The 26714-nt window shown below is 40.0% G+C and overlaps 1 protein-coding gene across 3 annotated transcripts in view; it reads right to left on the bottom strand.

Annotated features, from left to right (window-relative positions):
- The window catches only part of TMTC4 (transmembrane O-mannosyltransferase targeting cadherins 4), a 55948-nt gene extending 30859 nt beyond the window's left edge, over nucleotides 1-25089 (bottom strand). Inside the window, exons 1-7 of one of the 3 annotated variants that reach the window (XM_071430900.1) lie at nucleotides 24968-25067; nucleotides 23353-23419; nucleotides 22501-22716; nucleotides 17834-17949; nucleotides 15625-15841; nucleotides 11562-11649; nucleotides 798-895 (exon numbers count right to left, since the gene is read on the bottom strand). In XM_071430900.1, coding sequence (XP_071287001.1) covers nucleotides 798-895; nucleotides 11562-11649; nucleotides 15625-15841; nucleotides 17834-17949; nucleotides 22501-22716; nucleotides 23353-23391 — 774 coding nt within the window. In that variant the 5' untranslated portion in view covers nucleotides 23392-23419; nucleotides 24968-25067. Of the gene's footprint in view, nucleotides 1-797; nucleotides 896-11561; nucleotides 11650-15624; nucleotides 15842-17833; nucleotides 17950-22500; nucleotides 22717-23352; nucleotides 23420-24967 lie in introns of all 3 variants that reach the window. The other 2 variants (XM_071430897.1, XM_071430898.1) reach the window with 2 other exon arrangements.
- Between the last annotated feature and the right edge of the window lie 1625 nt (nucleotides 25090-26714).

Here is a 26714-nt window from a genome sequence, read left to right as displayed (position 1 = left end):
CCCAAATCAAGAAGTTTTCTGTAATTTCTTTTCCCTTTTCTTCTAGCAAGGACAAGAGGGTCATTGCTGCAAAGAATTTTCTGCTTCTGTTGCTTATCTATGTCAGTTAAAGCTATAAACTGGATTTATTAATAGAGACATATGGCTATATAAAAGGTAAAAATCACAGATAGAGCATTTCAGGTGGCCAGTTTGGTCACCTAAACCAGCATTGTCTTCACTGAAGTTATAAAAAGCCAGACCAAAATAAACATGAACAATAACTACATCTGTTTCCACAGACAGATCATTAAATAAGGGACAAAAGGAAGAGATGCAGTACTAGAAGTGCTAATTAGGCCATAATATAATTATAATTAGGGCCATAAACAATGGCCCTAATTGTAATTACACTGTTCACAAAAGCAAGGGAATGGAGCTTTTAAAAATGCTCTCCTCCAGTTATCTCTTTGTTCATGAGCCTTCTCTTCACAAGAAGTTTGTAGTCCTGCTATGTCAAGAATTTAATTCAAAACCAAGGGCAACAAAAGTGGAACTAATGTTGTAAAATCTTTAAGCTTGCAAAAATATATGCAACCTGGTTACAAAAGTTAAAGTGAAAGACTCTAACAGATTGGCAAAGATACAGTTAAGACGGATCTATGAGAATACTGCTTTTTGTCAACATTAATTAGTTTTCTGAACAGAATATAAAGGTATGCATGTCATTAGCTGTGGAGAAGATTAATTTCTGTAGACTTTGCAACTATACTTGACAGCTGTTGAGGTGAAAATTCAGTTAATAAGAGAATTCTTACCAGTATTGTAATTCCTTGTTCTTTGCACAGCATGGCTATTGCCCCTAGGACAACACTCACCAGCACCCAGAATAGAGAAAATGTATGTCCTTCCTTATCTGTTAAAATAAAGAGTGCCATAGCTTTAGGTATTTTATACATTTAAAGGTAAATTAAAATAAGAATTTAAAAAATAAACAGCATTTAGTATTGCAGTCTTTTCTACCAGTTAAGATCTGGACACGCAGACTTAAAAAGCATAGGGCACCTCCTGCAATATGCTGGCATTTGTCCCTTTATTGCAGTCGTTTTCTGTTCTTGGAGACATTAGAAATGTTCCTATTTGCTTGATGTTTTAGCCAGATTAATTAGAATGGCAGAAGCTTCACATAATTTTCACAATTTGTCATCTGCAAAGGTTAATTCCCAATATTTAGAGATATTTATCATCCTTAGCTAGAGCTCTGTCATTACTGGCCACTGTCTTCCTACCATAGGAAGCTACCATAAGAACAAGAAATTCTTTATAATAGTTCCTCATGAAGTGTCACATACACAAACTGTTTTAACTGCAGTCTAGTCTACAAAGGTACAATGAGCTGCTTCTCCAGACCTGCTGCATTTAGCAAGTGCCTCATGTCATTTTATTATCACTGCAATAGAATGCCAGTGAGCTCAGAAATGTCAGCAGCTGAGCAGAAGCAGTTAGTCCTTGCACTCAGGAAGCAGTTTTACAGCAGGGTGAGGAACTCTGGGGTTAAGAGATCAACAGCCACTACAGCTTCTACTCAAAGGAAAACTCTTTAAAGACTCTACCATGTAGCTGATTTTGGGTACTACAAGCAGGCATATCTGAGATGAATATAACAATCAACCCTACTCCAGCCAAGGTGCTATCACACACAGAATACGCAGGTACTTCACATAAAAAACATATCTGTCACAACCTCTACTCCATAGGTGCAAGCAGCAGAGGAAAGCACTCTCCTCATTCAGAGGCAGTTTCTTGATTCAAGTAACAGAGGCTCTACAGGCATCACAAGAATCAATCTTTGACTTGGCATGTACAAAAACAAAGCTGAACTCTGCATTCATTGACTGAATCCCTTTCTTACTTTCCTTGACCTCTAGAGCAGTTCTTCTCTACTGCTAATGCAGGTTTGACCCTCAGTCTTAAAGAGAACTGCAGTAATGGTCTGTGGAAAGGGTAAATGGCAAGATTAAGATATTTCACCAGAAACAGAAACCTACACCTCAGCTAGTACACTAGGCTTCCTTTATAACTGTCCATGAGAAGAGGACACCTTTAGGGATTAAGTTACCTAATTAAATGCAGCTGAACCCCCTTCAGAGATGTAACTCTGCACCGATGATACAGGGAAACAAGTAAACTTCAACCTCAAATGTTGCTGGGGTCAGATACAAATCATAACCATAAGCGTGAAAAGGATCTGCTGACATTGGCCTCCTCTTTCATTTTGAACCAGGCTACTTCTTTTGTAACAGAGAGCTCCAAACTTTTAATACAAATATGTCAAAGAACAGGTTTTGAGGTTACTTCTAACCTAAAAAACCCCTTTCTTACCCAAGACTTCTAAAGCTTCAACAGAGTGAATACTAAGATGTTTGAGATTCATCGTTGCAATACATAGAGGGAATTTGATCCTTCTCCCTCCAATCCAAATTATGTCTCCAGAGGTGAGGTAAAACTTAACATTAGAGGTGCAAATGTTATAAAGATAAAAAAAAGTCTTCTTTTAGGAAAGAAGTCATACACATCTGAATAATGCAAAAAAAAAAAAAAGAGCCAAGACAATACAAAATACACAATGACTAAAGAGACATTGGAAGTAGAAAAATTAAAATGCAATGGGAAACTCCAGCCCACATCAATTATACAGAAGAACAGCTGAGGGCTGTACCTCATGGAGGAAAGAGCTTCAACATTCCTTCTATGAGTACTGCTAAGACAGAAAGAATTCTGTCTAAATACATCCCTTCAAGGAGCTTTTCAGACTTTGCAGTACAAGACTGTTCAGCCAGCTCTTGAAAACCACTTTTGGTGGGGTTTTGTTCATTTGTTTGTTTTGGCATTCTTGTTGTTGTTTTTGGGGTTTTTTTTTAATGTAGAAATCCACTAGCACAGAGAATGCAAGGATAGAAGGCAAAGTAATTGACTGTGTTCACAAAATGACTGTCAATCATCCTTAGTAAGTCTAAAAAGGAAAATAGTGAAGACAGCCAATGGACATTGACTGTGTTTATGGAAGTAGACTTTCTTCCATTGAGAGGTTTCTTCCTCTCAGAATCAAATTCTAGTGGGAAGGAGTCGGGACAACTAAGCACTTCTCAGAGAAGCAGTATTCAGTACACAAATACAAATTATTTTAACACAAAAGATAGTAGGAAACATACACAGTAAGAGACCAGCTGGCTATTCAGAAATGCTTTGATGATTCAAAATATAAGAGTAATAGTAAAAAGGTAACTAGGTCGAATCATCAAGGACAAATGTAAAAGCAGCACATTCATACAGAAAATCTAACACAGAAAGGTCACATTACAAAATGAAAAAAGGTAATGTATGTAAAGAACAAATCCCCACAATTCCACAGTTATATTAGTAAGAAGAGTAGTGAGGAAGGAGTTATTCCAATATTCATTGAGAAATAAAATGGACAATGCCAAGAAAACTGAAGTGTTCTGTGCTTTTTTCCTTCATTTTTTTCCAAAAAGGTCAGTTGCAATCAGATGGCAAGTACAGCATTATCAGAAAGGGAGGAAGAACAAAAGCAAAAGTAGTGAACTACAGGACAGAATTCATAGCGAAGTTAATCTGTTTTAAATTACGATTGGTTACAGTCACTCCACAGGTCCCATACAACCCAGAGTAATCTCAACTGTTACCTCAGAAATCATGAAAAATACATGAGAATCCAGGAATCTCAAATAAAATAAAACAATGCCTACATATCTACTTTTGACAAGGAACAAAAATACAAAAGGATAGACTACAGATACAAAGCTAAGCTGACTGGTCAAAATTACAAAAAAATCACTACACCTAGACAAAATATTTTCTAGGTAGCACTCTAAAACATAAAAGAATGTGATTAATTGCTTGCCAAATACTTTAGTCATTTATATAGAACTAAGTATAACTTTTGACTTGGACAGAAAAAAAATTTTTCCTGATAAAAGGAAATCTGTAAACATCCTATGCCTTGACTGTCCAAAGGCTTGAGAATAACACTGGAAGCAGTGTGAAATGTGCCACAAAAAATAAGAGCTGCATGAATTTATACCCATGTTGGGTATAAATTTCAGCTGGAAAACTACAGTAAGATACCAGCTTGCTGTGAAAAAAAGTAAAGATAACATTCTGTACTGGATTCTTCCTTTGTCCTTACTCCATTTGGATGTTGGAATAAAAAATATGCTTATTAAGACCAGAAGTGCTGCCAGGCTGCAATGGCCAGGAATCATACAAAGGAGAAGTCATAATTCCATTGACAAACTGGAAAAAACACAGAATCATATAATAGCTTGGTTTCAAAGGGACCTTATGGGCCATCTGATTCCAAACCTCTGCCATGGGCAGGGACACCTTCCACTAGACCAGGTTGCTCAGAGTGCCATCCAATCTGGCCTGGAGAAATAGTCTAGCCAAATCAAAGAAAACTGGAGTCATTCAATAGGCACATGCTCAAAGTTGTGCATAAACAAGTTTGTCTTTGTGTGAACATCCCAAGTCTCAGATGCAAGAAATATCTCAGCTTGCCAAGCAAAGTCAAGCTAAGCATGGACTTGCAAAGATGATAAAAACACACAGCGAAAGAGAAATAAAGTCCTAAATATTGAGCATCAAAGACCTGGACTTCAATAAGGCCTTTGACACAGCCTCCCATAAGATCCTCACAGAGAAGCTGCTGCTGAACAGGCTGGATGTGCAGACAGTGAAGTGGACTGAAAGCTTTCAGAATGGCTTGTCCAGAGGGTGGTGGTCAGTGGCACGAAGTCTAATCGAAGGCCAGTGTACTCAGGGGTCAATACTGCGTCCAGTCCTATTCAACATCTTCATTAATGACTCGGATGATGGGGCAGAGGGCACCCTCGGCACATTTGCTGAGGACACCAAGCTGGGGGGAGTGGCTGATACACCAGAGGGTTGTGTTGCCATACAGAAAGACCTTTTCAGGCTGGAGAAATGGTCTGGCAGGAGCCTCATATGGTTTAATGAGGGGAACTGCAAAATCCTGCAGTAAAGCCTCCTGGACAATTTGGCTCTAGGTGACCCTGTGTGGGCAGGTCAGGTGACCTCAAGACTACTCCAACTTCAAACACTCTGTGATTCTGTAAACAAGATCTCCTGAAAAGCACAGTTTCTGTTCCTTTGTTTTCTTTTGCCGGCTCAAAAAAATCAACAGTTATTCACAGAATTGTAATATTATCAAAATTCATCAGTGATTAAACTTCAAAGAGAAAGAATTTTAATTAATAAACATTTTATTTCATGCTTGTTCCTGGGTCAATATGCACAACACCCCTTCATCCCCACCACCCCCTCTCTCAACTGCAGAAATCTCAGTAAACTCGGCTGCAAAATAGATAGGAAAGACCACCATTCAGCAATGCCTTCAATTTTATCTTTTTATTTTTTTTAACAGTGAGTTAAAATGTAAAGCACTGCATAAGTGCTTATTATGAGATATATACACATGCCAACAGAAGAAATCAGTCTAACAAAGCATATTCCCCTAATATGGCGCTGCTTCCCACCAGAAAATTCTTGTGTCAGAAAACGAAACTGATCTCTCATTGGCACCTGTGCCTGGTTGAAACTGGTACACCATATTGTGAGTGGGCATTTTGCCACTCTAACAGATGGACAAAATTGTAAGCATGCCAAAGAAATGGAGTACTTGCTTATTTTTCTTTTAAGCTGGAAAAAATATAGTGTTTCTACACAAACCCAAAAAGCGTTGCTCAGATGGTCCCTCTTTAGGAGTACATGAAGTCTGGAAGTTGAGAGGATTCAATAAAATACCTATGTAAACCATAAACAAGCCATGAGAGCTCCTCCATTTAGACTGCTAGACTTGAGTATAAGCATTTCTAGGGCAAGGATGCATACACAAAGTGTTTTATAGCGTAGAATTGACTGATCCTAAATTTACGAGCAACACATTGACAGTGGACTCAAATACTAATCCTATTTCAAGAGACCTTATTTTCTGGTGTCCTAAATCCACAGGCCAATGAAAACAAACTCCTTAGAAGTGAAGCATATGAAGAAAATGCTACATTTAAACTACCAAGCTTAGTTTTATTGTAAAGCCAAACTAACAATATCCAAAGCAATTACTATCAATTCAGACACTTAGGCATTCAGCACTTCCTTCTTCCAACCCAGATGAGCAACTTAACAGTCAGCCAGATGACAGCTTGGAGCAGTTTATGGAGTCACCATCTTCAGGTGAAACACAGCAACTGATTCTGTGAAAGCACCTACTCCTCTGAAGGTTGAAGCAAAGTAAGTTATGTTGAGCTCCTGCAGGAAGTTTTAATTTTTAAATGAAATGGATCACAAACTCCTATATTCCATTAATGTGCCTTGTCTGTGGGGATGGTATCTTCCAACTAAACTGCTACAAATATTCTTCTAATCGAGCTCTAAGAGTTCCCTGCTCATGAATTGCTAAGCAAAGGGGGAAGAATTATCTAGTCTTAAAAGATCACATAAGAATCCACTGTTAGAATTAAATTAAGCCAAAGATCTCCTTGTGTATCTCCACATGTACATACTACTGCAGTTGAGCTTAGTGTTTCACTTAATAATGATATTACAGTAGGAAATGCCACTCCTAAACATATTCAGCCATCTCAAACTCATTACCTAGAGGCCACACTGAAGGAAGCATCTATCCCCTGAATTACAACATCTTGGAGAAGTGAAAGTCAGCATTAATTCTTCCAGGAAAAAGGTCATTGTGTTTCCTCAGCCAACTAAAATCATAAAATTGTTATCTTAGTAACCATCTCTTTCACACAGGAGACTTAAATGTTTCCAATCTGTAGGAAAACTTCCATAATATAAACCTCCAATATTCACAAAACTCATCGCTACTTTGCATGCTTTATTAAATTAGCAATGAACTAGTAGATGATTGATTGACATCTACACAGAATAGAACAAAACAAAAACACATAACCAGAACAAAGTAATTTTTAGATGTCACAGCATATGAGCAAAGAGCTGATCCCATATTTAATATCTGCACCAAATTATTCACGTGGACCAAGTCATGAATTCCTCATTTTAGCTCATTCAGAGATTGCCAATGCAGATGGCGAATACATGCAACTGGATCACTGTCAAAACTGAAGACAAAGGAAGGCAAAAAAATTAACACTACAGCAGTTTTAAATTGCCTTATGAATTCCCAGAGAAGCTGCATTAAAATTCAACAAAGTTAATAACCCACAATTCCCTTCAGAACATACCTAAACAGTTGTCAGCTCTTGCTGTCTCCAAAGCCTATGCAGTGGATTTGTCCCCACAGTTGTGTTTAAAACAGCAGGACAGAATGAGAACAACAGATTAGTTCCTTGCAATTATAAATGGTATCCTTTCAAAGATGCTAACTTCAAAAACGGTATACTGGGAAAAAGTAACAGAATTGTAGAACTTCAGTAAGACATAATTATAGCTCACATAATTAAATGCCTATACTTAAAAAAAAAAAAAAAGCTTCAGATTCTGGCTAAAAGAAACTGTCTACCCAAAAATCCACTGAAACCACAAATAAATCAGGTAAACAAGCTGCAGTATATCTTGAGCTTTACAAAAACCATTATTTTCCTTTGGAATTTTTCCAGCCTGACATTGATATTTTTCTGATCTCCTGACTGTTTTCACTATTACATATACTTTCCCCATAGTACTTCCAAATCCTCCTCAGAGATTTCATGAGTTCCTACTCCCACGCAGAAAAAAAATTGTAAATCTTTATATTCATTTTCTCAAGTGAAAAGAAGCACGAACCAGTCTCCCACATACAATTTTGACCCCTTTTCTTGAAAGAATGACAATTCATTAACAGTGTCTAAACTATTGAAACATATACAGATTTTTTCAGTTGAGTCATACACAAATTTCACATTGCCCTGCTGAAAGAATAGTCAGGTTCTTTATTAAAAACTTGGATAATCTGTCTGCTAATAGCATTGGGATGCTGCTGGTAGCCAGACAATATTTGTTACTGACCCAACCATATCAGCAGCATCACATCAGGCTTTTCAATGTTTGTTTTACTCAGATGCTCACTTAAAGTTCATGAAACAAAAACAAACTGGCATCAAACGTGTTTTGGTAACCATATTCAAAAGACAATACAAATGCAGTCTACAAATCTTGATGGTCTTAAGAGCTCTACCCTCTTTTAAGTGCCCCAAAAGAGTCACACTACAATGTGTCTATTCGTAACAATTAAACAACAAAAAAGAAATCAACCTTTGATAGTTCTTCTCCCACTCTTTGTAAAAATTTGGTGAGCTAAGCTCTATATAAATGTGACAGCCAAATCCAGGAACAGACATGTGCAGCTGACCTACAGTTTAGGGCCATGCTTGCCTTTAATACACAAAAAGCCCAGCAGGACAAAAGGAAAAAGGATGTTGGTACAATCCACTTTTGTGTAGGATCACCATAAAGCATCTCTATTTGATTAGGAGCATAAACCTGATACCTGAGGGTTTTTTTTTGCTAAATGTTTGGTTGTTTTGCTAAAAACCTGAGGGGTTTTTGGTTGTTTTTTCCCTCTCTTTCTCACAAACAAAGACTATTGCACAGAGATAAATCATCTTGGCCTGACCTAGAAAATGATGTAATAACAGTTCTTAACTTGCTCTAGAACTAGCAACATGCATTGGCAATATCACAGACATTCTGAATCTTGAGGATTTGACATCAGAAGGACAACATTCTAAAGGAAGAAAAAGCACTTTTGCTTTGCTGCTCAGGAGACATTGTCTAAGTCTGCTTTTTAAATTACATGTGCGTATTTTTAAAATGCATGTTCTTATATTCACAGTGAGACTAGCTTCCATTTGGGATTGACTCCCTCAATCTCTGCAGAATCAAACTCAGCTAAAGTCAGATAAAAGTTCTTTACTCCTTATTTAGCCTATTCTTTGAGAGTACCTAGAAGAACTGTTCACAAAAGAAGGAAATTCATACCAAGGGTAAAACTTTTTATTTACTTTGCAAACTCACTGAAGAGTCCTAATCTACAACAGCCATTTCCTCGTTTACCTAAAACCTTTCATACAAAGAATCACAGGAACAGCTCAGTTTGGAAGGGGCCTCCAGAGATCACCAGATCACCTCCAATCTTTGCAGGAAAGGGAGCCTAGACAAGATCACCTAAAACCCTGCCCAAATGCATGAAAACCTCCAGTCATGGGGACTCTGCCACATCTCTGGGGAGACTGTTGCAGTGATTGACTGTTCTTGCTGTAAAAAATTCTTCCTTACATCAGGATGAAACCTTTCCCAGTGCAACTGCACCCACGGCCCCTTGTCTTTGTCGTGTAGTTCCCTGTGAAAAGAGAGCCTCCCTTCTCTTTGTAGGTGCCATTTCCAACACAGACACACTCCTTTCCTACACAAGCATTCAGGTTCAAACAGCTGCAGGTGGGACAAACCTCCCCCCTCCACAAAGGAACAAAAATAAATATAAGAAGGGCAGCAAGAAAAACTGCTTGTGGTCTTTGGTGGTGTTCAGCTAGATGGATACAATGGTGAACAGGACTGTTGTTTGGAGGGACTATGACAAGCTGGAAGGATGGGTCTCATGAAAATCAAGCACAACACCATGCAACAATTAAGGCCTGGGCAGCAGCTCTGCAGAAAAAGGTCAGGAGTGCCTGAGTGATAAGCTCCTGGCTGATGAGTCAGTAATGCGCCTTTGCAGCAATCAAGGGGAAAGACTCAAATATGTATCTTGGATACAAATTCTTGTGTACAGAGGAAGTCTAAACTTCTTCAAGAAGTTGCTGAGGGAAAAGCAGGCAGTGAAGGTGACAGTAAACATTGGAAACTGACCTGAAAGACAATGCTGGCAGACTGTAATTTTCCTTGGCAAAATTGCTTAAAAGACATCTGCTCCCCTATTATCATGTAATGCCCAATAAAAATCAATAGGGGCTGCTTAGTATCTTGTCTTTGCAACATTTTCCTTCTTCTGTATCAGTGACACAAATTTCAGTCCAAGAATATTATTATATTAACACTGATTTCTAAAAGCTATTAAAAACTGGCCCTCACAAGTTGAAGAATATCCTTAACCAGAATATGCATCCTTCATCATTCCCAAGATGTCTTGTACAGCAAAATAATTAGAAGGTCCTATATAGTTGTGTCCAGTGGTCATCCTAAGAATTTGGCTCTGGAGTTCTTCAAGCGAAGATTATCATCTCTGCCATATAACCATACCTATCTACCAGAGACATTGGAAAACAGATAAGGCAGTATTTTGATTGGTCTATCTTACACTACCACTAACAGAAGAAACATCATAAGCACAGTCATATCCAATAAAACAGGTGAGAAAAGAATAAACAAACAAGCAAGAACCCAAGGCCAATTTTCATCAAGAAATCATTAGTTCAGTTGAAAGAAATTAATCCTACTCAAAGGGAAGAAAAATATATCCCAAGTAAACTGGAATCATCCTAAGTAACACCCGAAATGGCAAGATAAAATTATTATATCAGCAATAGAAATATGTACAATAGTTCCAAAGAATCTCAACTGAACCAGCAGGAGCTGTTCACAGCATCTCACAGCTCCCTGTGGACATAGTCACTCCCCTCAGCCCATACTGAGGTCTCTGTGATGCCATAACTATCTGTTAAGCCAGATCACAAAATCAGCTCAGGTGCCTCTGAAATGCCCTGCCAGCTCTGGGTAATCATTACAGGCCATGCCCATGGAACCACAGACACAGCTCCTTGTGGCTCCACCAAATGAGTCCCACATTTCATGTGGTAGAGCACATTCAGATACCAGACTGCATGTCCTGCAAAGCTTTCCACAGTCATGAACTCCTGCTTTCTTGTGTGCTTACTTAACAGAGCCCCCAAGATAATTTCTCCACAACTGTATTTGAACTGCCTACCTGCATTCAGATCAAACAATACCAGAGATCTGAAAGCTCACTTGAAAAAACATCTACCAAGGAATTGTTCATGTTAAACACAGCTGTCTTACAAAAACTGTGAGTAACACTATATTCAGCATTATATGCCAGCAGTTGCATATTGCAGGAATCCAGAAGGCTTAGTCATAGGAATAATTCTTTGCAATTCATTAAAAATACAAATAATGTTCTGAAAAGCTGACTCTCATTTAAGACATCCCAACATAATGGCATAAAGAGTAGTAAAATATTTAAGCATATACATTTGTAGGTTTGATTTATTTCTAAAATACTTATTAAAATACTTCCTTAAACTTCTAAACAATAAAACATTTAGCAAATAAGCTTATCATAAAGTGGACTTTGCTTATATTAAATTCAGTGTTTAACAAGAATTATGGACAGCAACCTTTTCAGAACTTCTAACAATAAAATAGCTGCTAAAGCAGGTTCTTTAAAAAAATATATTTTGTGAGGGTAAACAAATCAATCTGACATTTTAAATTTTGCTATACTTCACTGAAATGTGCAAATGCTGAAAATATACACAGTGGGAAATTAAAGGGGCAAACAGAATGCTTACTTTCTTTAAATGCTTTACAGTAGCCAAGGAATGACAACAAGAAGAACAGGGCACACAGTAGGTCTGCTCTGCCAACAATCCCAGCAACCTTTAAAAAAAAAGTTTCAAATGATCAGATTTTTATTCTTAGAAAACCTGTAGGACAGGAACACATACAAAGTGAAATATATAATAGAATATAACTGTGTCACTTTTTTTCTTTAACTGGGTGCAGTGGATTAGTTATATCGAGTATTTTTAGATGCATCCTATTTTTTATTGGGTATTGCTTAGTATCAGCTACATAAATGGTTTGGCTTTGGTATATGAAAATTTTAGTTTATGGAATTTTTTTTTTAAGAAATGAAGGAGGATTTCACTGCATGAAATTTAGACTCTACACAATTCCATCTGTTTTTTGGATCTAACTGCATTTCAACAGAACACTTAGAAAACATCAAAATATAAACCAGTTTGGGTTGGAAGCAACTTTAAATGTCATCTCCTTCGAACCCCTCTGCCTTTCACTAGACCAGGTTTCTCAGAGCTCCATCCAACCTGGCCGTGAACACTTCCAGGGATGGGGCATCTACAACTTTTCCGGGCAACCTGTGCCAGTGCCTCACCACCCTCACACTGAAGAATTTCCTCCTAATACCTGATCTAAATCTACTCTCTTTCAATTGAAGCCATTACATGGCTTGGAAGCCAAACATCCTGAACCACAATTAAATTGGCAGCTCTGCTAAAACACAAATCAAAACTGTTCACTTTCAGAAGACAAGCCAGGCTTCAAATTGCAATCTGAACACTCAGAATGGACAAGTACCTTCCAGCTTGCAGATTGAGGGGAAAAAAAATAAAAAAGATTCCCCCTCTGGCAGTCTTTTGTGTTTTATTAACTGACTGCATTAGAGCTACCTCCAACTGCATCTTGAAACAGAAGCTGTACTAATGCAAAAGAAAATGAGAAGCACATCCTGGGACCTCTGTACTTGAGATCTGTGCCAACCTATTTAAATCAAGTGCAATCTCAGGGCAATCTCTAAGCTTTGGTTCAAGCCCCTAAACTGTATTTAGAATAACTTGCTGAGACAGAGCAAGACACTTTTGGATCTTCAGTTCTCAATTACACAAGTGTCAGGATAACACCACAAATTTCTTTGTGAAAATCATGACATGGAGCTGGTAGGGGATTGTATAAGCCCTGATGTTGGAACTTCACTAGAACGTACAGCCAGAGCAAGGATCATGGAAATACCCCTTATTTTTCAGTCTAGCTCTGCTTCCTGGAGTGCTGAGTTTCATGTTTTCAGGAGATGTACAGAAGCAGGGCAGAATGGCTACAGGTTTTCTTTTTAAATTCATTTTTTGTGATCATATTTCAGGGACAAAAGTAGAAACTTCAGTTCTCCTATATTATACCAGTTGTCCCATTTTGTGTGTGGAACAGAAAGAGGAAAGTAAAAAGGAAATGGGCATTTTTTATGTCAGGGAAACATGATGGAGCAACTATTTCCAAATAACATCAGAGAAAGAGAAGTGTAGAGGCATGAGAGTATGACTGATTCCACAGCAGAGACTCTCTCCCACTTTTACCCTCAGCTTTCCTTAAGCACTGTGAAAGTAGAAACTGTTGGACTCCTAAATTCAGTACAGAAGAACTTCTTGATTTATCTACAGCTGTGCAGCTAACTTCTCTGCTGCTCCTTCTTCTATCATACAAAGGAATTATGAGAATTAACTCAATAGCTGTGGAGTGCTTTGAAAGGTGAAAATAATGAAGTGTCATTCTGCTTCAGGAGCCGCTCTTCCTAATGAGATAAAAGTTAAGGTGAGCTGACACAATTTTGAAAATAAATGTCCACTTGTTACAGCAAAGAGATTAAGGGGCTAATAATGCACATGGCCTCAGATTACTCCAAAAGCAAAATGTTACCTAAAATGCAAGATAAGGCATATACATTCTGGAAAGAAAGCAAACAAACCAATTTTAAATTAGTATCAGATCTATTCCTATGTCCATGATTCATTTAGCATTTCATCACTGAAGTGTTACAAAGAATAGGCCTTTTCTAGAGCAGAGAACTATAGCACAAGAGTATTTACTTGTAGGTAGAAAAATTATAGTGTTTCCCTTACATAGGTACTGAAAGCATTACACCTTTCAGTATCTGTTTTACATGACAGTTTGTTTCGCTGTATAAACCAAAAACCCAAAGCAGCAAACAGACGGATTCTTCACAATTTTATGTCAAAATATGTCATCTCATTTCAAAGCCAGGATGTCGGATACTTGAAACTCACAGGTTTAAAATCATAAGGAATGCTTTTTAAGAGACGCTGCCAGACACACACACTCATCCTAGAACTGTAGCAGTACAAATGACTTCTCCATTGGAGCAAGATTTATTATTCACCATGTAAATGATTAGAGGCTTTTGTTCATTCCTGAATTTTAGAAGAGGCCTGATATATAACTGTGCTACTTTTTCTCCCTCTTCTTCCACTGTTTGCCTGAAACATTTGCAAGTCTTCAAATATGCAAGGAGACCACATCACTTGTAATTTATTTGACACGACAAAGGGCTTATTAATATTCTCATGCTGATTTAAATACATTTTTAGAGTCAAATGGAATGCAGAATAAATTTATGGATATTGATAAAGGGGTCAATAGTAGGTCTACTACAAAGTTAAGACTCAAGTGAGATTTCTCTTTACATGTCAGAACATCAAAAGCGCTGAAGACTTGTTTTACTTTACTCTGACATCTAAAACTGGTTTTGGAAAACAAATATGAGGGGCCCTTCTGACACAGTGCACTCTCACAAAGAAGTTATTGTGCAGATGAGTGAACACCAGAGAATGATTGTCAAGATGTTTTAGCCACACTGCCAGAAAAGGTGGCAGATAACTAATGCATAACTTTGCACCATCTCTAGGTCTTCAATACATGCAAGGTCTCCAGACAGCTGAGTGCACAGCTTTCAATAACTTTTTCCCCACCAGTCATGTGCAGAGCAAATGTGAGAAGCCAAAACCATGGCATATTGTGAATAAGAGAAAAATCATATTCACATATGTAGAACGTGCACTGTAGGATTCACTGTTCATTGCTAGGACAAAATCAAAATATTTCTTTACTTTTTTTTCCGTACTTTTAGTACTTTTTCTGTATTTCAGACCTTCCAAATTCTATCAAAACCCCCAAAATATTTCCCCTACTGTGACAATTTTATATTTGATTTATCATTATCACAAGGTCAAGAGATCAGTGACAACATTCAGCAAGCCCACTAGCATAAGGCCGTAAGATTTTCTTAGCTACAAGCACAAAAGAGCTTTTTAAGAACAACATCTTCCCGTCACAGAATTCCCACACAAGGATTTTGTGTTTTGATCAGATGCTTTAACTGATTGCTATACATGTGCCATGCTTCTATTCTGCATCTTTACATCTTTGCTTTTGCCTGCACTATTAAAATTACTGTCAAATTTGTGTTCCCCATGTACATAATTACAGACTGCGATCAAAAAAACCTCTTTAATCTTCTCCTTCATATTAAAAATATAAACCCAGTTTGATCTCTTATGAAACAGGATGATTTCCAGCCCTTTAATCACTTTCATGGCTCTTCTGAGCACTCTCCAATTTTTCCAGTGTTGTCCTTGCAGCATGGATGCAAAACTGAATGCAATATTCTACTAGTCACATACAAAGTTCATAGAGTGCCCCATCTCTGATTTTAAAGCTTTTTGCTTTTTTTACCAATGCAAATGGAAATGAACAGCAATTAAAGAAATCCAGGAGGTAGGGAAATTCTGTAGCATAGAGCTCCCCTCCTTGAGTTATTGTACTTGAATGATTTGTGTTCCTTAATAAGGTCTAACTCGATGGAATTACAAGCCTTGGATGTACTAACCATAATATTTGATTGTTCTATTAAGACATGTGCCAAGAGAAGTGTTAAGAATATATAAAAGCAATCTGCAGAGTATAAGGCTACGCCAGAATTAATTAGTCAAGATGGTCAAGAGCTTCTAAAATAAAAATCTCTGGAGATAATGATTCAATACTTACACACTCGGTGTGCACTGGATGTACAGCAAAGAGCAAAGCAGCAAGAAGAGAGGACTTGGGAGCCAGGTTTAGCCGTCTTCCTTTATTGCTGAATTGCAATCCACCCAATAATATGGAGAATACATCAACCATCAACACTGAGATAGTACAATGCAGTATTATGTTGATGACATGGAAACCAACTGGGTAGAAGCCTCCAGCAAAAAGGTAATTAATTCTATATAGAAACAAAAATATTAAGGGTAGGAATTACAACAATGGTTAGAAAAATACAAATAGAAAAATTAAACAGCCCCATAGCAAACACGGTTGCACACAAAAATAAAGTGGACATCTCAGTACAGGTGGAGTTACCATTTAACCTTCCCAACCAGATAGAAACAATATCCCAGTCTTCAGGCCACCTATTCATAGGGAATACCACATGGATACAGTATCTAGCCTCTCCAAACACATAGCTTAGTACCAGTATTTTAATCTTACAGTTACTTCGAACTGGCTTTTGGTCAACAACGTAACTTCAGTGTTGCAACACAGGAGTATCCTAGGGATAAATAACCCAGCCCACGGAGGGATACCCCTGGGCTTAAGAGCAGCCAACTTGATGAGTTTTTGTTTATTAAATCCACACAGTGAGGAAACTAATATCCCCTGGGACTATGATTTCCACTGACATACTCTCAGAAAGAGGTCCTAGCATGTGGGTACAATCAGTATCCACCCAGAAAATAGTCAGCATATCTTGGTAACTGATTTGTGAGACTGGTTAGAGAGATGTATCATACAAGTATTAGAATCAGAAGGAAGTGTAAGTGCAAATACTGGCTAAATCCCTATTCAAGACAAGAACTCTGCAGTAAAATGGAGGCTCAGAACAAAAAGGGGAAACATTGTGCTAGTATCCATATGCTTTTATCAGTAGGTAAGATACACTGAAACTTACTTAGAATAGGGGATTTTACAGTTATTTTGGTCAATGTGCATCTGGCATAAATGAAGCCTATTTAAAAACTTAACCTATTATAAATATGATACACATAAAGGTTGGAGCTTAGGGAAATTAAGGAAACCCATTTCTTTCTTTGAAAATAGCATTTTATGGACCATCTCCACAGGCTCATCTATATTTTCAGATATAGTAATGATTGCACCCCAGTTCACTCTTTAAACAAACCAGAATGTTACTAGAGACGGAATATACCACAGAGAAAAGAAAAAAAAAAAAAAAAAAGAAAGCATGTTCTGTGTAATGCAGTGAAAACTTTAACAGGTTTAGGACTCTGACACGTTCTATTCAGCTGTTTATTTTTCTTGATGAAAATGTGAAGAAAACCCAATAGACAGTGAAACCCACAGTGCTAGGTACTTAAAACACTGACACTACCCTAAAGGGTCAAAATTTTTGCTTGAATATGAGGACTAAGAGTGGGAACACTTCTACTGCACTTAGTCTATGGCTTGAAATGGGCAGAACAAGCACTAAGTCCCCACTGACACCATTGAGTCACAAGGGGAAAATAAAGAAATTAAGACTGAGTCCTCAAATATTCTCTGCATTATTGTGCCAGATTTCTACATGGTCTACTGTTTGCTCAAATCTTTGTGCAAAAAACATGAGCTAAGCATCTACAAAAGTAATCCTCTTAAACCTTTAGTTATTTGACAAAACTAGCAAATTATATATAGGCAGACATTTCACTAGATTCTCAGACACTTGAGTTAGAATATTGGAGTGAAGAGGTGGGAAGACTATAGAGTGTGCTGATGGAAAAAGGCCACAGTACCATGATGCTATTTATAAAATAAACAATTTGACAGATCAGCAGGAAAGCAGAGAACAATAACTACAATAGCAATGTAAGTGACAGCATGGCTAAGTGAAGGGAACATTACACCTCCTAGTTCCTTGATGATGTGACATACTAAACCACACCACCCCTAGTAGCAGGTATAGAAGACCCTTAAGACAAAATCTCTGAAAACTAGCTATACAGAATGTCAAAATAATGAATATTTTGGGAAAGAAACATTGGAAAATTAAAACACCATTTGAGATTAAGGTAGTGAACTCAAAAATCATATTCTGGAAAGGTATCCAACTACCCTCCAGCTACTTTGTTCTTGCCTTTTTTGTGCCTCCCCCCTAAATTCAATTGAGCCAATACAGGTTAAAAAATATTCAGACCTCAAGCAAAAATACAAGTCTCACCTGAAAGTTAGGACAGTTAGCGGTCGATATGACTTATGACTGGTATTGCTGCTGAGTTTGCTACCCCAAAAGTCATGATACCACAGGTCACCAAGTGGGGTTTCTGCCCTGAGGTCCTAAAAGAAAACAAATTATCAGATCCTTAAAATTTTTCCTTTGTTCAAAGCAGCTAGACTACAAACAAATTCTAACTAATACAAGCTCACACTAAGATGGACATAGCAGGAGTTTTGTTGGCTCACTACTGACATCTGACCCACAGTACCTAAGTTTGCAATGAAGGTCAAATCTTGAATGCCTGTCATTGTAAAGGTCACGATCCTGGATTCTGTAAGTAGGCATAACTACATGAAATTTAGAGCTATATTCATATCAGTTTATTATCTGGTCAATAGCTGAGATGTGAAACACATAAACCTCCTTACCTCATAATTTTGTAAAAAGCCTTTGATTTTAGGTGTAGATTATCTTGCAAAAAAGGCCAACTACAAACTGCTGCAAAATAGCATTTTTTTACCAGTGCAGTAGCATAACTACTGACAAAAGCATGAAATCAAGGAGACTAAAGGTAGGAAACAACAATTAGTTCTTTTTGAAGCCTTGCTTTGCACAGGACTATTCAAATAGTTGAGGTTGTTTTAACACTTAATACATGAAATCAATAATCAACATCTCTATATACTGCTCCTAAAGATTAAAAGACAGAAAGGTAATGAATTATTTTAATTTGGGGTGCAAAAGCGGCTTATAAAAAAACCACTACAAAGAAAAAGTCTTGTTTGCTTGTTCTTCCCTTTTATCTCAAAACCATGCTGATAATGAAAAATCCAAATAATGTAGGCTATTAAATGGGAAGCATACACTTTGGAGGAAAAATAAGGATCTTGCTAGCATCTGCCTCAGTTTTCTATGAGGACAAGCTTGGAAGTTCAAACTAACATATGCTTGGCCTCTTCTGCTTCCCTAGTGCAATTAAATTAAATACCAATTTATGCTACAGCAAGGTACATGCAGGTTAAAGACACTTGAGACAGAACCTAGGAACAAAACTGTACTAGTCAGTACTACTGCAATCAACAAGGGGAAAACTCTACCCCTACCTTCTGTCTTGAAATTATTGAGACCAATGAACCATAGGAGGTGAACAAGACATCATAAACACAAGTAAGTAGAGGCTTGCTAGCCCCATGAAAGTTCTTACAAACCCTGGTGCCCCTCTCTTATTATTCCTACAACTCCATCTACTTACAAGATTCCCACATTGCAATTCCCTTGGTTTTATTAATTCCAGTTCCTCTCCAATGCTGCTACCACCTCACTTGCTTCTATAGTATCTTGAGCACTCCTGTGGTCTCCAGTTCCTTCCATCTCACCCTTAGTCTATGCCTTATTTTTGGCTTGCACATACTCCCAAATTACAGGAAAATTGCTGGACCCTGATGACTGGCTGCTGCTAAACTGAACTTAAAATAACTAATTTTTTCTTGCTTCTTCAACAAGAATATTCTTAACATATTCTGACATTCATCCATCCAAAAATATAAATTAAAAAAAAAATCCAAGAAAAGATTTCCTTCAATCATTTGATCAAATTTGGCTAGTATTAGTCAAATGAATAGAAGTATTCTCTAACAGGATACTAATCAATACACAGAAAAGAGAGCACGGCTAAAACTGCAGTCTGAAAGAACCTAGACTGCAGCTGTCAATTAAGGCACTCTCAGGGAAATTCTTAAGAAATCAAGACTCACAGGGGATCCTACTTGGGCTTAAGAATTACCAAGGTGAAAAATTTCTTCATGGTCTCACAGATGTTTCTACTGCCAAGTAATAGCTAGAAATTTCTTCCTTCTCACAGAACTGCAATTTTAGCCTTAGGCATCTAAATTCCTGTTCCATTCCTCATCGGTATGCACAAACCCTAAAGGTCACAATTTGACTCTCAGAGCAGGAACACACTCAACCAGCAGCTCACTAAATCGACAGAGCCAGCTTTTCCAGGGCAGGGTGGGACAGGGATGTACACCAACATCTACTGAAGTCTTTGTACTCTGCAGGGGACAGCTGCCAGAGGGTGGTGTGGCCCTCACACTGTTTTTTCAACCAGCAGCACTGCTCCATATGTACATAAGGTTTATGAAAGACATACTTTTATAAATGTTAGTACTGGAAAAGAAAAGTATGTCTTCCATGTCACAGATGGCCTTCAATAACTTGAGATGGGAAATGTACAAGGCTTGATTTCCCATTCTGCTATAATCAGCCTTCTTTTGTCTTCCATCGGAAGAAGGCAGGAAAAGCTGAATGCATGGAATTACTTAGTGATTAGATTACACTTCCATATGACCTAAAAATCTTCAATCATGTATCTTGTCCTTGTATCCAAGTTCCGTGAGAAAGTTTCTTACATCAATTTTCCTACATAGTGAACTTACCCTAAAATAGGAATGGTTTTCTTCAAGAGACAGCTGTTTAAAAGCTACATATGATTTTCTCTTTAAAAACCAAAAGTAGCTATCAAATAATCTCTAAATATTTGATTAGCAGCAGCTTACAGAGAGCAGAGTTCAAGATTTGAAGAAAGGTCAGTTTTTCTATATAAAGGCTTATGGAAATGACATACTGTGTCTGAAGCTCTGCTTAATCCAACTGTTTGTCTTGCCAAGCTAGTAAATAAATAAAGACAAAAGCCACTTCTGTGTACCAGTTTAAATGCTGCTTAGAATGATAAGAAAGCATCTGGAAAACAGACTTTAACTCCAATAAAATCTAATAAAGGAATGTTCCGTGATACAATAGGGATGGGGTGAATTAAATGTGTATCTTCTGCTAAAAAAACAATAAAAGAAATGAAAGATTGGGATGATGGCAGCTAGCAAATTAACAGAGAGGGAACTGTGTGGTACCCAAGAAAATACTACAGTAGCAATGCTCAGTAAATCTATAAAATTACTTCAACTGCTGTCTTTTCTATTAAATGGGAATAAAATATGCTATGCTTTGTTTAATAAACTGTGCCATTGCTAGATAATCTCCCTCCCCCTTAAACTGGTAATGTCATTGTCTCTGCATTTTTCTTGTGGATTTTGAATTTCCATATATCCATATGACCCCTGTGTTAAAATGATATTGTCACAAAATCCTCATTTAATTTCTAGAGAATAATAGAGGATTTTGATGTGAGAAATAGAAACAGCCTCCCAGTTTTTCAAACACAGAGACTACATATGAATTAATTTATTTAAGCAGTTGGTTGAATTTCTCAGCATTGTCAACAGCTAGAATCCTGGTGCAAATTGTTGGGTTGCATAGATAAAATGAAACATTTTTAGAGTAAAGACTGAAAGAAATGGAGAGAGATTACAAGTGTGGAAATTGCATATTACCAAAACAACCTGCTTTGTTTCAACATCAGTCTTTTGTTCATTCTTTCAGGAAATGAAAATATTATAAACAGGTCCCAAATAAAATTTTGCAGAATGAAACATTACCAGGAGCTGTGCAATCTAAAATACAATACTACTAAAAAAAAAACAAAAAAAACCAAACAACAATGCTGTAGGTTCTTAATTTGTCTACAGTATTCTCTTGAAAGCTTTGAGATTTATTTCCACGTTGACAGATGTATTTTCCCTCCATACATTTATAACTGAAGGTATGATGACTTACACACACATAATACAAGTCTGTCTAAGGAAACAGTAATTCTGCATGATTCTAAAAGGCACATTGTGATAAGTTGCCTCTATAGCTTGTGCAAGGAAAAAAAAAAAGTGAATTGTGTTATTCTAGCAGTGTGAGTCTCCAGATTATCCTCTTTGTAACCCCATGGCTTCAGGAAGACAGAACCAACAGATGAATGTGATTATTTTTATCCTGTGCTTTTCTTTCTAAATGCTTAACAAGTACCTTCCAGAGCAGCATAAAAGCTGTAACACCAATACCCATCCATGGGCATGGGCTCACTCACTGCTACATGTGATCCTGTGAAGTGTCTCAGCAATTGAAGACACTCCACTGCTCAAAGTCAAAAGAATCTCAGTTAGAGGTTTGTTTGAATCACATGTTAACTTCTAAGCATTTCAAGGTCTGTTCACTGCATGTATGGTCAGCTTTAAAATGGAACACAAGAATACTCCACCTCTATCTCAAAAAGGTACTGTTGTCACAGGAACTTTAATGGGGGAAGGAGGGAAAAGGGAGCTTTGCTTGCTCCTGTAACATTTTTATGGTATAAATTGCACCTGAAAACCTCTGCACCCTACATGATACCTTAATGATGCCTTATGTACCTGCAACCAGACTAAGTTTATTCACTGGTCTGATTCTGTGACCAGAGAAGTTCTGTGAAGATAATGAACAAAATCTCCTATTAAGATCCATGGGTATCAGAAAAGTTTACTGTACACTCTCTCTGACACAGGAATGAGCATAAAATTAGACCTACTGGCAGTCTTGATGTACAGGTACCCTTAAATCAGTTTAACTTGAAAAAACACCCAATAAAACAAAATGGAAAAATGAAGTTTAATAAAAAAAAAAGTAATACCCAAAGGAAGCTCTTTACTAGGCTGAAACTTTTGGGCCTGTTTAGATCAACTGTTGCATTATTTCTTTTCATATGACCATTTATGCCAAAGGTTGTGAGGAAAAGAAGAGAGACAAACCTTATTATTGATGATGGCTTCAGAATCATCAAAGACAAAATCTCCATCATAGCTGTTAGCAAAACAGAGGAAGGAAATTAATGCCACAACCATTTTAGCCCAGTATGATGGGAGGAGGAACCATGATACATCATGGTCCAGGTTGGGTTCCATTTGTGCCATTCTGTGAAATGCTGGTTCCAAGTTGGGAGCTTCAGCATTATGTTGGTTGAAAATCTGGAAGAAACACATACAAGTGCATGGTTACAGCTCTAATTCACAAAAAAAGAACTCCAAAAGAAAGCTGGCTTGGGAGAGGAGATTAAGTTTCATATAACCTTACATTTTTTTTCTCAGCACCTCTCATAGTTACTGGAACACACCTAAACATAATTTTGTACTTCAAATGAGGAACTAAAGGCAGAATTTATCATGGTTGGAGCACAGAGATAAATACAAGAAATTCTTAGATGCTAAGGTAAAACTTTGGCACAGACAAATTTTAAAATGTAGAGCAAATCACTGCTTTTCTGTTTCTTACTGTTCTTTTCAAGCAATACAAACAGATGCAACAGAGGGACTGTGAAACATTTATAAAGCTCTGTAGAAAATGATAAACATTGTAATTTCCTTCCACATTTGAAAAGCAAACATTGTCAATTGCCAAAAGAGCTAAACTCCCTTCAGTTAATCAGATTAAAGGACCTAGTCTTACACATTCCCCCATGCAAGGAATTCATACAAACATCACAGATAGACATATGGAGGTACCAGTTAATGGCCTAGGCCCTAAATCTCAACAATTCAAGCAATGAGACAGCAAAACCCATAGAATTGAGACAGGACTAGCGTTCAAGAGATCACTCAGCACACCTCAAGTGCAGTTGAAGTTCCACTGCTGTATGGACTCATGAGGTTGTTGGGGCAGATGAAAAGGACCCTGCAATCCAAGCACACTGAGTGATACATCAGTGTGGAGGTACTGAGGCTGGAGGTTTACACCCATGAGCCACCTTTACTCAGATGGGTCTCTCTGGATGCTCCAGAGCCAGCCTTCTGTCTGCACTTCTGCTCTGCCTCCGCTTCTCAGGGGCTCAGACACTACTGTGAGTAGTCTTATTATCAGGTGCTGGTATAAACGGCAAGGAAAGGAAGCTATGAATGGAAAACTGCAGTAAAAGCCAGGCAGAATATGGATTTTTTAGTTTGCAAGCCCAAAGTACGATAGACACATATAGTAGCCTATCTTAAGTTTCTTCTTATTTATTTGCTTATTAAATCAACTGTGGCACTCCTGAAAATATAACATTTAAGACCCTCATACAGAAAAATAGAATCTAGAAAAATAGCTCTAGTGCACCCCTGAAAACATTGCATTTAATGTCTTTGCACGGTCTAGGAAAACAGCTCCAAGCATCTGGAGCAGAGCTGACTGCAGCAATTGCTTTGCTTTTTGCAGTACCTCATTCGGGTCCCCGCATATTCCCCATTCCTGCACACACACGTGCCCAGGGACAGGCAGTACCCCCTGCCACACCGGTGCCCCTCCTCGCTTTGGAGTCCATACGGCGCGGCTCCCAAATTCAGGTGAAGTCAGGAACCTGGAGCTGTGCAGCCTGAAAGGCTGGAGCTCCCTGGCTGAGCAAAGCAGCTGCTTTAAGAGCAAAACCCTTTCTCGGAGTAATTCACCCTTATGCTCATACTTTGACGGAAACAAAGAGAGAAAGCGTGGCTGTTAACTGAGAGAAGTGCACGGCGCTGTTCCCAACAGCACGGATGCACCATCAACACGCACCACGCAATTAAAATATTTAACCTACTCCAAATTTATTTCGCCCTGAAAGTTTCTCCCATTACGCTTGCTCTATTTATCCGGCGCACAGCCACTGCCAGCCCCCTTCCCCGCCGTCCAGGAGGCCGGTCCGTGGGGGTTCCCTCCCTTCCCCGGGCAGCGCGGTGCGGGCACCCTCGAGGGACCGCCACCTCCCCGGAGCGCGCACACGCCGCTGCCCGGCGGTCGGGCACCGGGAGGGCGCCTCCCCCCGCCCTCTCCAGGGAAAGGCGAGCCCGAGCCGACCCGGAGGGCACTCGCCGCACACCGCAGCACCCCCGCGGCGGGGCGGGCACAGCGCCTCCCGCCCAACAGCGCCGGCGCCGGGGGCGGCTCGCACCCAGGGTGGCGCTGGCCGTGCCCAGAGCCCCGCAAACTTGGGGGCGTCCCGGGCACCCGGCGGGCGGTCCCGGGGAAAGAGCTCGCCCGGGGAGGGCAGCAGCAGTTTCGAGGTAAGGGTCGAGGCTGGCGGGCAGGCGAGCCCCGCCGGGAGTTTGGCGGTGGCCCTGCCCCGCTCGCCGCTCCCCTTTTGTCCTGGCGGCGACGGCTCCGCCGGAGGAGGTGGCCCGTCCCGTCCCGTCCGGCCCTCACCCCCCTGGGCCGGTCCCGCCAGCGGACGGGAACCGGCGAGACCCCCGCTCCCCCGCGCGGCGTTACCTGCGAGGACACGGAGCCCGCGCGGCATCTCCCACCCGGGAGCGAAACTCTCCCGCCCGGCGAGCCCCGAGCCGGAGCGGCCGGCGGGGGAGGGGCCGCGGCGGCTGCGCCTCCGGGAACATCCCCGCAGCCCATTGGCCGCTGCCCCGCCCCGCCCCCCGCGGCCCCGCCCCCAGGGGCAGCCCCGAGTGCCCATTGGCTGCGTCCGCGCTGACGCGCGGTGGGCGCGCCCTGGCGGGCGGAGCCGGGCGCTCACTCGCGGTGGGCGCGGGGCTGGTGCGGGTCGCTCCCCTTCGTCCCGAACTCCGTACCCTGCGTACGGGCGGGGCCGGCCGGGCTCTGGGCAGCATTCCCGGTGCGTGCCCGCCCGCCCGCTCTGCCCCGGCGGCGGTCGTAGCCCGGCGCACCTGGCTGGCCGCGGGGTGGGGGGCGGCTCGGCTGAGCCGGGGAGAGCGGGGCCGCCGGGCACGGGGGCGGGAGAACCGCGAGCACCGCGCCCCCCACTACTCTCGCAAAGGCGAGGTTCCTGCGGCAGCGGGCGTGCACGGAGCGAGAATCCCCCCGGGAAGAGGATACAGAGGCGGTGGGGCAGTGGCGGAGATGGTGTCGGGATCTCGCCGCCTGGGACGGGTAGTGGGGTGAGCTGGCAGAGCGTTCCAGCCTTTCTGTAGGAGGCTCTCGTCCTGCTGGGGTTGTGGATGCTCTCCGCAGGGTAGATAGTGTAAGGAGAAAAAGGCTCTATCAGGTGCAGTTAATTTGTACGTTTAAACATCACCGCGATTTCCTTCTAAGAAAGTGTGATTAAGCATTGAACTGGTAGCACCAAATGTTCGCAGAAGCTTCTCTAAAAAAACCCCATTAAAACCTTAATATGCTGAAATTGGATGAGAACTCCTGGCTCTGTGCCAGGGAGTGACATACAATTTGGAGTGGGGTTTTTAAGATGTTTGCATTATCAAGCGTCAAATTAACAAGGTTATTTCATGTCTCCTTTGAGGCTTTAACTCTTGAGTGGAAGCACTGCTTTAGGAAGGCTTTGGTGGTTGCCACCCATAACTGCCTGCTGACACCTGCTTTGCAACATCTGCTCTGCAACACGGGCAGTTCTGCCGCGTGTGAGGCAGCAGCTGAGCCAGCACAACTGCCAGGCTCGTCTATTATTCAGCTGTCTATGTGGAGCTCCTGCTTTTAAGATGGAAGTCTGTAACTTGTGCCTTGTGTTAAACAGCCTTCACAAAGTATCTGAGGTGCTTCTCGGTGGTGAAGGGGCGCAAAGCCGGCGACCTGCTGTCATCAAGCACACAGAGCTCTGTGAACTGATTGCAGGCTTCTAGTCCCCGTGGTACCAGAGCTGACATAGATATACAAAGACCTGCGAACCACTAAATTGAGCCTTGTGCTTTAAAATGATCTTATCTGTTCTGGCTTTGTCCCTGATTTAGTGATCTAAATGGGCACAATGAGGAAGCTTTGCGTTTCATAATTTGCCATTGTGAAATGGTAAAAGTGAAAGATGTTGTTATGGCTTTTGGGTCATTTTGCCTTATAAATACAAGGTAAACCATGAGATAATCGACAACAGTGTGTGTTCTAGGTTTCTGCTTCTACAATCCAAAGCATTGAGATTTTTATCACTTCCTAAAAATAGCTGATTTACCATATTATTTCATGATTAGGGAGTGCTGGTTCATGTTTCCTGACATTTCCTTACTGTTTCAGCTTCCACCCCCCAAACTACCACAGGTGT

The sequence above is a fragment of the Agelaius tricolor genome, unplaced genomic scaffold (genome assembly GCF_023055355.1).
Source record: "Agelaius tricolor isolate 1412-34295 unplaced genomic scaffold, bAgeTri1.0.p SCAF_7, whole genome shotgun sequence".
Taxonomy (NCBI): Eukaryota; Metazoa; Chordata; class Aves; order Passeriformes; family Icteridae; genus Agelaius; species Agelaius tricolor.
The sequence above is the reverse complement of the archived record's forward strand: the minus strand, read 5'-3'. Positions and strand labels throughout refer to the sequence as shown.